This window comes from Cebidichthys violaceus, unplaced genomic scaffold (assembly GCF_023349555.1).
Source record: "Cebidichthys violaceus isolate CVI_PGR_0920_01 unplaced genomic scaffold, fCebVio1.0.p SCAF_15, whole genome shotgun sequence".
Taxonomy (NCBI): Eukaryota; Metazoa; Chordata; class Actinopteri; order Perciformes; family Stichaeidae; genus Cebidichthys; species Cebidichthys violaceus.
The window spans coordinates 3,213,796-3,227,843 of record NW_027176318.1 but is presented as its reverse complement, the minus strand read 5'-3'; the positions used below and the strand labels follow the sequence as shown (position 1 = coordinate 3,227,843).

General features: G+C 42.4%; 1 protein-coding gene across 1 annotated transcript in view; it reads left to right on the top strand.

Annotated features, from left to right (window-relative positions):
* The window catches only part of itprid1 (ITPR interacting domain containing 1), a 52,298-nt gene that overhangs the window by 20,747 nt on the left and 17,503 nt on the right, over positions 1-14,048 (top strand). The window contains exons 7-12 of the mRNA XM_068709617.1: positions 3,527-3,604; positions 3,761-3,963; positions 7,765-8,288; positions 9,192-9,252; positions 10,048-10,160; positions 10,316-12,781. Of these exons, the coding sequence (XP_068565718.1) occupies positions 3,527-3,604; positions 3,761-3,963; positions 7,765-8,288; positions 9,192-9,252; positions 10,048-10,160; positions 10,316-12,781 (3,445 nt within the window). The remainder of the gene's footprint in view (positions 1-3,526; positions 3,605-3,760; positions 3,964-7,764; positions 8,289-9,191; positions 9,253-10,047; positions 10,161-10,315; positions 12,782-14,048) is intronic.

The window sequence follows — 14,048 nt, the reverse complement described above, 5'->3', positions numbered from 1 at the left end:
AACTCAAACAATTGACTCAATATTTATTAAATTAACCTTTGTAGTCTATAGTCCTTTTTCATTTCTGTTTCAACCTTGGTAATGAAGTAATGTTTTTCTTTTTTTGATGCAGTCTTACAGCAGAAAAAGAGGACAGTTCAACAAGAAGCATTATTTAATTAAAGCAAGACAGGCCTATAATAAATCATTCAACAGTAAACTATATATAACTGAACGGTTGAATTCACAATTTGCAGATATTGATAATGAACGTATTATCAGTGTTGGTATGTGCGGACTACTGGGACCAGTGTTGATTGTAAAGTGTGACTGCAGCAGAAGGACCTGCAGTGAAAGTGCAGTGGGATTCTCTGAGCACCCTTGTTGTCTTTTCCTAAATCCTTTTGAACTCTCTTTGACATCTTTTCTTGACCTCATGACGTTTTCCATCGAGGTCAAGGAAAAGTGTTTAGGAAGCTTTTTTTATTTTTTGATGGCAGCCCAAAACCATCAATGGATTAGTCCGTTTTGAACTGTGGCACAAAGCTCCAAGTCCATTTGTTCCAACTGAAAACATCAATGTTTAAAAATGCCTCACAAATATATAGTTTTACTTTGACTCCAACGTTACATTTGTTGACTGTTTTCAGCGGAGGATTATTCCACATTTGGTGTTCTAGTAAGTATTTGTAGCAGCAGGATGTTGTATGTGGGACCGTCAATATAAACTACAATGTGTGTGTGTTCATGGTGATGAACAGTCACCGGCTCATTGATGGGTTTTTAATGGAGCTCTATGGCACAGAGGAAGAAGATATATCAGGCTTTGTATATACAGTACATATGACTAGTAAGTGGCATTAATTGATTGTTGGTTTGGGTCTGCACATGGGATTTGTTAATAGTAAATAAATATATAGAATGTCATGTGTAAATGTCAGTTTATAAATTTGAATTAACAATGCAAGTAACAATAAACTGGCCCCTGCACCTTGTGCACTTCGGTCATCTGACACTGCGATAGGATTTCCTATGTGTAGTGTGTACCGCTGAAAATGACGAAACTCGATCTGTACCACAGCCCGTGTCCACTATCAGATTCAGATTCAACTTTATTGTCATTGCACAGACTACAAGTACTAGGACAAAAAAATTCAGTTTTACAGGTAACCAGGGATGGGGGCTATGGTGCAGAGGTTAGTAAGATGACAGCTGAGGGGAAGAAGCTGTTCCTGAGCCTGCAGGTCCAGGAACGGAGATTCCTATAGCGCCTCACAGAGGGGAGGAGGGCAAACAGTCTATGGCTATCTGCGCGCGCTCCGCAGGCAGTGCTTGAGGTGGACGATCTCAATGGCAGGGAGTGTAGTACCATTGATGCGTTGGGCAGTTTTTACCAACCTCTGCAGTGCTTTCCGGTCTGAGACAGAGCAGTTGCCATACCAAACTGTGATGCAGCTTGTAAGGATGCTCTTGATCAGAGGAGACTTGTGGATTTTCTTCATTCTCCCCAGGAAGAAGAGTGTGTGTCTTCTTGACCAGGGTTGAGATTGTGAGGGTCCAAAAGAGGTCCTCTGAGATGTGGACACCCAGATACCTAAAGCTGGTGACACGCTCAACCTCCATTCCATTGATATGGATGGGTGTGTGTGTGCAGCCTTTAGTCTTTCTGAAGTCCACAATAAGCTCCTTGGTCTTCTTGATGTTGATGGCCAGGTTGTTGTTGGCGCACCATGCCACCAGGTGCCAGACCTCCTCCCTGTAGGCCGACTCATCGTTGTTGTTGATGAGGTCCACCACCGTTGTGTCGTCTGCAAACTTGATAATGGTATTGGAACAATGTACAGGTGTACAGTCATAGGTGAACAGGGAGTAGAGGAGAGGACTCAGCACACAGCCCTGTGGAACGCCAGTGTTCAGGGTGAGGGCAGAGGAGGTGTGATTGCCTAACCTAACATACTGGGGTCTGTTGGTTAGGAAATCCAGTATCCATCTGCAGAGGGAGGTGTTGATGCCAAGGTCACCTAGTTTGGTGCTCAGTTTGGAGGGGGTGATGGTGATGATGAAAAGCATTCTCACATAGGTGTTGTTGTCCAGATGGGAGAGGGCGGAGTGAAGCGCTGTGGAGATGGCGTCCTCTGTACACCTGTTCTGGTGGTAGGCGAATTGGAGGGGGTCCAGTGTGGGTGGTAGGCAGGTTTTGAGATGAGCCAGGACCAGCCTCTCGAAGCACTTCATGATGATGGGGGTGAGTGCAACAGGGCGGAAGTCTTTTAGGCTCGCTGCAGTGGAGTGTTTTGGCGCTGGCACGATTGAGGTGGTTTTGAAGACCTCAGTCAGCTGCCCAGCACAGGCCCTGAGCATGCATCTGGGGATACCATCAGGGCTAGCAGCCTTACGTGCATTAATCTTGTTCAGCGCATCACACATGTCGGTGGGGGAGAGTGTGAGGGGCTGGTGGTCTGCAGCTTATTATATGTTGCTGTACATCATGTATGGACCACATCATTAATAGTTTGTGTCAATCCGATAATCTTTGTCACATAAGGCCAACTTCCTGTTGTTAGTAGGTGGCGCTATGACTAGCTCTAACCTGTAAATGTCTTCAGGCCTGGGCTCTTATCCAGCATGTGAAATTTGGTGCAGATTGGACAAAGTAAAGTCAGTCAACAGCTTTCTGTGTCATGGCGAAGAATGCAAATTGAAGAACTTGCCATAGCAACTCACATTAAACACGAAACATTCACAACTTGGTAACATGAACGTCTAATGATTCTCTTTACCAAACCAGAAGTAGATGTGTTGAATCCTCCAGGAGGAGTTTTTAAAAAAGAAAACTATACCTATAAAGTGCCTAAAATGGCGTATTGTCACATGAACTGTGACATCATCATTTGATGTACTGAATAATACTTTGCAATCTAAAATCACATTAGTTGGAGGGTTATACCAACCAAATCTGAAACAAATCTGATAAACCCTCTTGGAGGAGTTAGAAAAAGTTTACGTAAAAAAACGCACCAAATTCAAAATAATGATAATGAAAGCAAATGGGAAATATGTCTAAAGTCACGAGAGCTATACGGGTACTAAATTTGGTGAATACCAGAGCAACTATGTCCCAACTAAGGCCTTTCACACATTAGGGGGCGCAATGAAGCCCGCTAAACATGTATGAACCCAAGCACTGTCTATTCTCACAATGTGTTAAAAAAGGAAAATCAATGCACAAAATCAAATATGGCTGACTTTTTTTCAAGCAAATTCTTTTTAAGAATTTTTAAATGTGTTGAAGATGAGTGCAATGATCCCACCAAATTGTGTGAACATCGACAGAACTTTATCCCAGCTTTGGCCCCTGCCCAAGCCCAGTTCCTGTTGTGTGCCAATTTCCGTGGGTTTTGAAGCCAAGCCCCTCAAAAATGTGCAGGAGAAAAATAATAATTACCTCAAAAGCCATAGTTTTTTGTGGCGAACCGTGCTCAGGTCCTAACAATTTGAAAATCGTGTGTGACTAGAACCATGAACTCTTTGCTGTGTACACCAACAGGTGGAGCACGTCAAGTCCAGCTCTCAGCAGGTGGAGCAGCTTCAGCTCAGCAACTTCAGGTCACTCTAGACCACACAGGTTAGACACTGCCTCACACACACACACACACACACACACACACACACACACACACACACACACACACACACACACACAAATGTTTAATAGTGTGTGTATTTATGTAGAGACACATATTCAGTTCTGAGTAAGGCTCCATTTGCCCTCTGTTGGCAGTGTGATGGACATACTCAACCTGTGGAATGATGACCCAGAGGAGGTTCTCTTGGACCTGGGCTTTGGCTGTGACGAACCTGACCTTTCTGGACGTATCCCGGCCCGATTCATTAATCATCAGTCTCAGGCGAGAGGAATAAACCTCCAGGTGTTTCTGGAAGCCCAGAAGAACCGACTGGACCTGGAGAACCCAGATGTCAGCAGTAAGTCTAAGTTTTCATTGGTACAAAGACCAGCAACTGATGCATGTATGTTTAATTGTATCATGGCATCTTAATACTGGCATCATGCCCACTGTTTAGTCAAATATTGGAACCTGGCTGCATTGATTTTCACCCATTCATTCATAAGAGCATTAGGGATCTCTGACCGGTGATGAGGTCTGGCTCACGGTTGGTGTTCCAGTTCACCCAAAGATGTTGGATGGTGTTGAGGTCAGAGCTCTGTTTAGGCTAGCCAAGTTCTTCCACACCAAACAGGGGAATATATTTGTTTAGGGAGCATCTTTGAACATACAAGAAAGAGCTAATTAGCTAAGACTAATTTGGATGAACAGCGTTCTCTAAGCGTTAAGATTTCCCCTCATTGGAACTAAGAAGCCCAAAACAGGAAAGAACAGACCTGGACCAAACATACACTCAAGTCTGTTGAGCCATGTGTAAGCACAAATGTCCCAGCATACATAATGGATCCCAGATAAACTGAACTGGTTATGTATTGAGTCAAACACAATTTGCACATTTGTGCTAGCAAAACTACTTCTCTCTTGCTCGTTATTTCTTATCAAATGATGAGCAACTGGTTGACACTTTCATAGTTGGCTGTGGATATGGCCGGTTAGGGATAATGTGGCTATAATATCCCCATTTTTTCTCCAAATTAACTCTAATATGTAATATCTAATACATAGAAAACAGCAATTAAATGTATAAGAGATTAAGTATTCTATCCATCCAGCTGTAAACTGTTATCTTATTCAGGGTTGTGGGGGGCTGGAGCTGATCCCAGCTGACATAGGCAGTGGTGGGCCATCAGGGTCAGCAAAGCCTTCTCTGCTGGCCTAAACAGAATCACAAAATTATAGCTATTTTATAATTAAATATTTCTTCACAAATACACAACATGTATTATATATTTTTTTTCCCATTAGCTTTTTTTTGTCATTGCCCAGCTACTGTCTTCCTCAGTTGCTCTGCTTCCAGCCTGCAGCACTGCTTCCAGTGCAGCTTGTGGAGCTTTTATCCAATCAGATTTCACCAGTATTTCTCTAGGTAAGAAGAGAGGCCCGATGCCCTCTAGGTAAACTTTGCAGATTATAGTAAATGGGGACAATATTGTTGATTGTCATAGTCTTCAACCAATCAGATTTTTTGTTTGACATTTTGGGCGTATTCTTGGATGTGCCAGAGCTACCGAGGTAGCCTGCTAAGTACGTCAGCATTAACGTGCGGTGTGATTGGTCAGTGGGCTAGCGTCACTGTTGAAGCTGAAGCTAGCTAGCAGAAGTTAGTATTAGTAGTAAGAGTTCAAGTTGAAAGATATGTAAGAAGTTATGACATTGACATGGCATTTTTAGCATTTTGCTTGGTGTAGCTTTGTTTTTTTAACACCCAGTATGGAAAAGGATTTGTAAGAATGGTATTCCTGGCTAACAGCATCGGAGAAGCATTGTACATGTTATGGCTGGGAATGAGTTTAATTTGCAACTGAGCGTCTTGGTGTTTGGAGCTACGCTACGCTAACCTGAGGTGGCTAACCAAGGCAGCAACAAGACACCATAGCACGACAGGACACTTACAAGCTACGGTGCTTTTGAAAACTTTTGCTGAGACCCAAGTGGATATACAACTCAACGAACACATTCACAGGAGGTCCTCTGGCTGGAATTGAACCGCAATGTTCTGTACAACCGCGGTATTAAACTCTTTGTAATCAAATAAATGAGGATGGACTTTGTCTTTAAGTGAACAGCAGATTTGGTAAGTGAAGTGCTTTTGTGTTTAACATCTGTAGTAGCGTTACTACTGTGTTCATTTGTCTATGGTGTCGTTTTTATGATATGGTTAATATTGTTCCCTCTGATGTGAATAATATTTGAATGGCTTGTGCTCTTCAGTGTGCGGCGGAATACGTGTTTTAGCGCTGCAGTGTTGGATTGATTTGTTGCTTTGTTGTCAAATAAATATATGTGACTGGTTCTTGTGAGTTTGTTCTTGTCATTGTGTTAATTACATTGATTTTGACTATATGCATTGTCCGTTAATGACGAAGCATCCTATCATGCGCGGGGTTATTGTCCAGACATTTGATTCTCTGTTTGGGGTTTTGTTTTCTTTAACAAAGCAGGAATGATGGTCTGGAGAAATGGGGATTGTGTGGCGATTGCTTTTGAATCAGTAGGGAACAGCTAAACGCTGCGGGGAGAGTTTGTAGCTTGTGTGCTGCTGTTGGATTTCCTGCTAAGCTAGTTTAGCAGAACACACGCACCTCACTAGAGTACAATGTTGTGGTTATGCTGTTTGGGCGTGTCAAACAGCATATTGTCAGGTTGAGCGTAGTCCATCGAAAACATTATATTTCCCACAATTTAAGCTTCTGTATTTTCCAAATGCACTAGTATTATTCAAACGTATTGTTCGGTTCGTGAGCCTCGTACCGAACAGTTTAATATGAATATGTGTATTGTTACACCCCTAGAAACAAATACTAACTGTAGCTGTGGCGTCATAATGAGCTTATTAGGACGTGGTTCAACTGTAGAAGGACAGCACTGAAGGCCCAGATATAAAATGCACAGCCCGCCACTGAACATAGGTGAAGGTGTGGTGCACCCTGGACAGGTCCCCAGACTATCACAGGGCTGACATACAGAGACAGGCAACCATTCACTCTTACATTCACACCTACAGGCAATTTAGAGTCATCAATTAACCTAAGCTTCCCTTCTTGCTGTGAGACCACAGTGCTAACCACCACACCACCGTGCTGCCTGGAAAACAAAATGTCAAATGTGTAAATTGAAGCTAAACATTAGAGGCAGAAGACATGGCATGGATTTTCCATGCCATGGAATTTTCCAAAATGCCATTTTCCAAAATGAAATACATATAGTTGTAATTTATATGAGAAGGGAGATGTACTAAACAGATATGGTTTAAGTTTTACAACATTCATTTATTATCTTTTAATCAGTTTGCGGGTAATTTTTCTTTTACTGATTTTAATTTCTGTGGTCTGTCTTTCCTTCAGTCTGTGTTGACTCGAATGAATGTATTGATTACAGTACTGGCACTAGGAAGCAGACTTCACCCATCAGAGGCTGCATAGGGTCTGCTTGATAACCCACCCTCTACTAGCCTAGTTATACCAAAGCAGCCATGAGAACAAGGTAAAAAAGATGGGTGTGTATGGCTCTTCTTAGCTCTCTTGTCTTTTAAAGGTTCTCTATATGACCATTAATATAGCATAAACAACTATTGTCTATGTAAAGATATAGAGGAGGATGAGGTCTTCCTGAGCAGACAATGAAGTCTCTCTACCTCGGTGTGTGTTGTTACCAGAGCTTCTCCCTGCTTTGCTCCCATGCTTGTGCCTGCTTGCGTTAGTGTGAGCGTGCCCCACTGGTTAGAGCTCACACAACGGTTACAGCTGATAACGGCGTCCCAATCAATCGCCAAAGAACACTAAAAACAGCTAGAACCAGTTTCCAACAAGTATCTGGAGAAATGTAGCCACCCAAAGGTCTTTTAATCTTTACAGATGGACATTCTGAAGCTTTTTTTTTATTTAATTAAAACATGTGGGTGTTATGGGGTAGCAGAGGGGGTGGTGCTGTTTGGATTAGGTTGGTTTCGCAGTGCTGATGGATTTTGGACATTCTGTTGGAATAAATATTAGATGTGATCCAGAGACCTGGTGTCAGTGAGTTTTTTGTTCCAAGACTATTAACAGATCTGCTTATTGTACTTTTTTCCTTGCCTTTTGTTTTCTTCTGTTTCCTTCAGATCGTTTTAGACAGCTCGAGGTTCTCCAGCAAGTAACTACAGCATTCTCCTCCTTGGTGAGGTCTTCCTCCTCATCGCCTCTCAGAGCACCTCTGGGGAAAGCCCTGTCTCCTGAGGCCCAGGAGAGGAGGAGGCGCATGGGCATCCTGTTCAGAAGAGCATCAAAGAAGTCACTCAGCCAAATCCACAACCATAAAACCCAGGACTTAACCACACCTGCTGCCACATATTCTCCCTGTGCTGCACCTGAGTCACTGCAACCTCCATTCAACCTTGGAGACAAAAACTTCCCCTCAAAAAGAGACAAACCTGGACTTCTGGAGACTGGGTGTCTGAGTCCTCTGGCAGAGGAGAAAGGAGCTGGTCCAGACCCTCAGCCGCAGCCTAACGTGGCCCCTTTGGTAGACCAGGAGGGAGCACTCAGTCACCGGACCCTGACAGAAGGTCAACCCCTGACAGCCAACACTTTTTTACTGAGAAAGAAGAGCCTAGGGCAGGCCAGGGAATCATTTGAAATTGAAGAGGCAAGTCAAACTGCAACAGTTCTCAAAGTTCATCAAAGGCAACACAAACACTATTATATCGGGGTGGTTTGTTGGGAGGACATAAGGCTCATGCACATGTGGGTATCACTCTAGTAGTAATAAAAGCAATGAAGTAATGTTTAAGTCTAGCTTTGGAATACTAAACCCTCACTACCTGTAGAATGGAACACATCTGTTCTTACTCCCTCAAGGAGAACAGAGACTGGGGTCAGAGTGGTCACCAAAAAGTCCAAACCATTAATTTCACCAAAACGCTTTAGTGCACTTCTGTCTTGATTTTAAAACATTTTATCTGTTTGCCTTATGATTAGACAGAAAAATGCTTTATTGCTATACATTTAATCCTGGTTTGATTTTTTGACCAAACCCATCCATGTACATATGCATGTGTCTTCAGTGATTTGCAATTATATATAACAACTTCCTATTGACTCACTTAGTTTTTAACAATGATAGTTTTTCCTCCATGACAATAAAGTGTCATGTAAATGATTGTGCTGTCATGTGCTGTTAATTTTGTTGACATACTAATACTTTTAACTGTTTTAAAAGAACATCACACTACTTCCTGCATTAGAACATGTTGTCCTCTAAACGAACAAAACAGTACTGAACATGTTAGTTGCATATTATTGCAGTTAATAGGAGACAGGTTTGACATTATGAATTAATGACAACCCTCAAATGATGAAAGGTTTGAATGAATCAAAACATTTCTGTATCAACAACACTGAACAATCTTCACTAAGATAGGATTTGTTGCAGTTGGCTTGCATTAGATCGTAATATACAATGAGCTGGTAACTCAGGAGTGTGTTCTACTATTTTCTCTGCTTTAGTCATATTACTATTAATGTTGTCTTATTGCTTATATTATTCCAGATCCACAGTTTTGATGAAAGTTGTGTCACGGGGAGCTACACAGGAGGAGCAGAACATTTAGGTGGGTCATTAAGCATATCATTATTATATTAAAATACATTTCCTCTCTCTCAGTCGCTTTCTATCATTGCTTTAAAGCACAAGCAAACATTTCCATCTCAAAACTGTGAGAGAATTGAATGAAACTTCTACAACACATGCTTTGAAGAGTTTTTGATATATGATCAATCAGCGAATAAATATGTAAATCATTTGCATACAGTTTCAACATCATGCAGAAATGCAAAGTCATTCGAGGCTTTGGTCATTTTCATATTAGAATCATTGCTGGTTTTACTGCATGTGACGTTTTTTTGTCTGGAAAATATGTTAGAGAGTCAGACAGTCAGACTTCTATTTCTATTACGTCAACCTTAATGATGTCATGATTTTTCAAAAGCAGTGCTAATGTGTGATAAAAGCAGAACTGTCTACAGTGTAATGTACATTATAAAGTAGGACATTATTGACATTAGGAGCCATTCTACGGCTGACAAAAGACACACTCAAATGTAGCTTTTTAAGACCTCCTGTTTCTAAAGCATTTAAAAACAAATTGGTTGTCTTCGTAAAATCCTCACACGTATTAATGGTGCTTTTATCAGTGAACTATTTGTGACAGTCACTTCTGAAAAGGTCTGTGTGACATAAAATGGATATCCTCTCATATGCCTCTTGGAAAGAGAGAATACAACCTCATAACCAAAATGACTTGACTGTTGCTTTAAGACCATCACAAAATGGATGGTAAGCTATGATTATAATGCACTGTCTCTCCTTTCATTTGTTTTCCCTTTCCTACCTTGTGTGTGAGCAGCGCAGGGTGTAATACGGAGCAACAGCTGCCAGTCAGACAGCAGTGGTTTTTTAGAGGAGCCCTTCATCCCCCCTCTTTTTAAGCACACCTCACCAGGAGCTGATCTCATCAAGGTCTTACTAATGCACACTCACAAGCCCCCGACATGCAATGCTAAATCACTGAACCATTTCAATTGCCAGTACTAACTAGATGAGAGAATGCGCAAAAGTGGCTAGAATGTGATGTACAGTTTATGTAACTGCCTGTGTTCTCTGTTTGGTTGTAGGCTCTGTCCGGCCTGTCAGGAGGGAGCACTGACATACAGAGCAATGAGAAGCCAGCCTCCCCCTCTCCTTCTTCCCCTCATACCCCTGCATCTCCCCTGCTCTCCTCATCTCTGACCTCTTCTTCTGTTAACAAATTTCTCCTTGTCTCACCCGGTCCTTCACCAAAGCCTTCATTAGTCTTTAGCCCTTCCCCATCTCCTGTCTTGTTGTGTCTCCCAAAATCTGACCGGCAAATTTCAGAGACGGAGACACCACCAGATCAGGATCAGTCTCCACCTGCTTCACTCTCTGCATTGGTGTGTGAGTACCTTCCTCCTTGCTCTTCCTCAACCGAGTTACAGAGCGTAACTCACTCTCAAGATCTCACTCTCCATTCTCCTTTTGTTTTTACCGCTCTCTCCCCTACATCATTCCCCATGCAACCAGAGGAGATTAAAACTGAGGACAAGGATACTCCATCCCCCAACCTCTCTGCTTTAATCCATGACTCTGAAGGCACAGCATGCTCTACCTGTTCAAGTGTCCCTCCTCCTGTCTCATCTCCTTTTCCCTCTCCAAATTTGGATTGTCTGTTTTCTCTGTCAATTGCTACATCTTCTACACAGTCTGACTCTTCCTCTGGGAGTCCAGGGAACTCTCAGTCAGAACAGAGTGAAGTGGCTTCACACGGAAATTCCCTGTGTGCCTTTTTTGGCTTATCATCTCCGCTTCCCTCTTCTCCATCTGCCCCTCCTGATTTTCATTGTCCAGCCTCTTTAGCTTCCCCCCTACTAAACGAGCCCCTCCCACAGAATCCAGAAAACAATCATAAAGATTACCTTCTCCAAGACTCAGATGGAATATGCCTCTCTGATTCATCTATCAATCCACACAAGGCTGGGGAAGAAACACCCTCCTCTCTCTCCTTTCACGCCTCAACTTCATCCTCTCTCGCACTGGTGTCCTCTGAGTTTGAGGAGCACTGTCCCACACTGCCCTGCCTTCCTCCGAACCCTTCCTTTCCAGTTTGTCAGTCTGCTTTGCCATCACTCTCACAAAATGTAGAGGGTCTGATAGATCCAGCTGCTGGAGGTATTTCTGACTTGTCAAAGCAGTCCATCTGTCAACATGATGATATCATAGACCCTTCTCTGACCCCTCCTGTCCAAGATATTATTCATGTTAAGATGAATCACCTCTCCTTGGACCTTAAAGATACCACTCAGAGGAATGAAAAGGGAGCAGCAGCGGGTGAGAAACATAGTGACACTGTGCAGACTCAAAAGACTGTTTACATCTCAGATACAGAGAGTTCTGCAGACCTGTCAGAAGGTTGTAGATTAGTCTCTGAGGAAATATGTAATCAAACAGAAATAGATCCGCAGCTCCTGTCCTGTAGTCTGCCTGACAAGCTTTCAACTGGAACCCAACCGGAACAGTGTCAAAGGGAAGTTAATGGCTCAGAAAATGAATCACAAAGAAGTTCTTTAGTTTTACATGATGATGTGCCAGAGGCAGACAGTGGAACTGAAGTGGAACCAAAGGATCTAATCAAGATTGAGAGCTTAGATCGGATATTCCAAACCTCAGTGGATAGCTCGGAAAGTGAAACTGGAGATGTGGATGCCTTTTTTCAGCAGCTTGATACTGAAGGGCGAGCCTATTGGGCTGAACCCATCCAGGTTTCCAATCCAAGCCCTGTGCTTGAAGAGTCAGTTAGTGTTGAAACCTCAGACGGATCTCCTGGGAATTCTCAGTTACCTGGAGGCCCAGCTGTTCTAGACTCATTGCCATCCACAGGTAGAGCTATGCTTTTGTCTCCATCATCCTCAACAACAATGGACACTGACCAGATGTCAGGAAATACAATTGGCTGCTCAGATACACCCTCCTCCTTGACCCTAGCTCCATTCCCATCCCCCTCCGCAATCCCAGATATCAAGACATCAAGCCGCTCTGTTTCTGTCCAGATGTCTTCATCTCTATCTTCTCATATCGTCCAGAGGAAGGATGTTCCCTATATAACCGACTCAAAATGCACCATTCAGCCTAGTGTTCTCCCTTTGGACACTTCCACCCCTTTCCGTGCTGTCCAGTCATGGACAGACCTGCAGATTCAACGAAACCCTCTCACCAAGAAGTTACATGGGGCTCTTCATACTGCCCCAAAGGATATAACATTATCCAATGGTGCCACAGAAACAACACAAGGACCTATGCTGAACTTCTCTTCGTCTCCATCTTTTCCTTTGCTGTCTAATGACTGGCAGTCACATCACTGTCTCCCTGAGAAGATTAAACATCAACGCACTATGTCAGTCTCTGTGGATAAAGAGCTGTGGCTTGATGAGGAGGAAGAGGTGGATGGGAATGGAAATGAAGAAGAGGGTAAGCTTTGGAAGGAGGATCAGATAGCCACCATGGCATGCTGCTGCTCCTGTGACCGCCAGTGTACCTGCCTCACTCAGAAGAGAAACAACATTCCTGTGAGTAATACCACACTCTCCATGGTGTGTTCTTTTTTTACTTTATGTATTCAGTCGAAAGCGTTGATAGCTTCCCACTGTGTCATGTTACAGTTGTGATCCGGTTCAGTCATGGTACTGTCAGGTTTCAGAGTCCCCTGGAAGCATTTTAGAAGTGGAGACACATTTATAATATAGTTTAAGGTTGTTTTGCTGTCATCAGTGTGCAAAATGATTGACACTTGAATCCCCCTGAAAGCCTCAACAGCAAAACATTTTGAGGTCTCTGGAAAAACCTTGCAATCACTTGCAATTGTCACTAAAAATGTTTTTTTAAAAGCAGTGAATACTGCGGAACATAATAAGCTGAACTGTAACTACAAAACATTTATTCACAATTATGAATACAGAAGCTATTGTTGTGGTGTTTCTTCTTCTATTGCCATTGGAAACCTGGTTGTTTCTGGTAAGGTGTTCTTCCATGAGTGATGCTGCTGCAAATTGTCAGTAATGCAAATGTTGTGTAGGTCAGAAAATATTACCCAGTACAATCTAAAAAAACATCATGTTTACACTCGGTTAGAAATAGGGACCCTTGTTTTTGCTTTTGTTTGCCTGATGGATGTCCTGTGAACCAAACCTGCTTTGGAAGCGAAGACTGTTTTATCTACACTTTATTTTGCTGTCTGGTCAGACTATTGACTGAATTGCGATAGACCTGCTGTGCATATGGTGAAAAGTTTTTCACAGTGACATACAAGTGTGTTTGCGTGTCGAGTTACAGAAAGAGGCTAGTGTGCTGTGTGGATTCTGATGCAGGGCATACATTAGTTCTGGTTGTGTAGTTGTGTGAGTGTAACAATATTATCCTTAGTGACAAAGTGTATTTGTATTTTGCGTATTGAGTCTGTAAGATGTGATCAGCAGCTGGTAATGACTGCTGGGTAACAGGTTGTATTTATGAGTCCAGATCAAATTTATTTCTTCTTCAGGCAGTGACTTAAGTTACATCCTGTTTTTGTTTGACACGTTTACCACACATCCAACCCTACCCTGTAAAAAGTAAATAAAAGGGGGTAATATTCTGGCAGCTTGGGCTCCAAAAATGAATGTAAAATAACATAAATTAATTGACCCACCAAAGTACAGTAATGTTCCATAATTAAAGTACTGTTTGTAGCTATAATAATACAATATCTTGCATATTATTTGTCTTTTTAATGTTTAATGAATTATATTTACACATGTAAAAACAATTCAATTACCTGGTGGTCGAACACTCTTATAA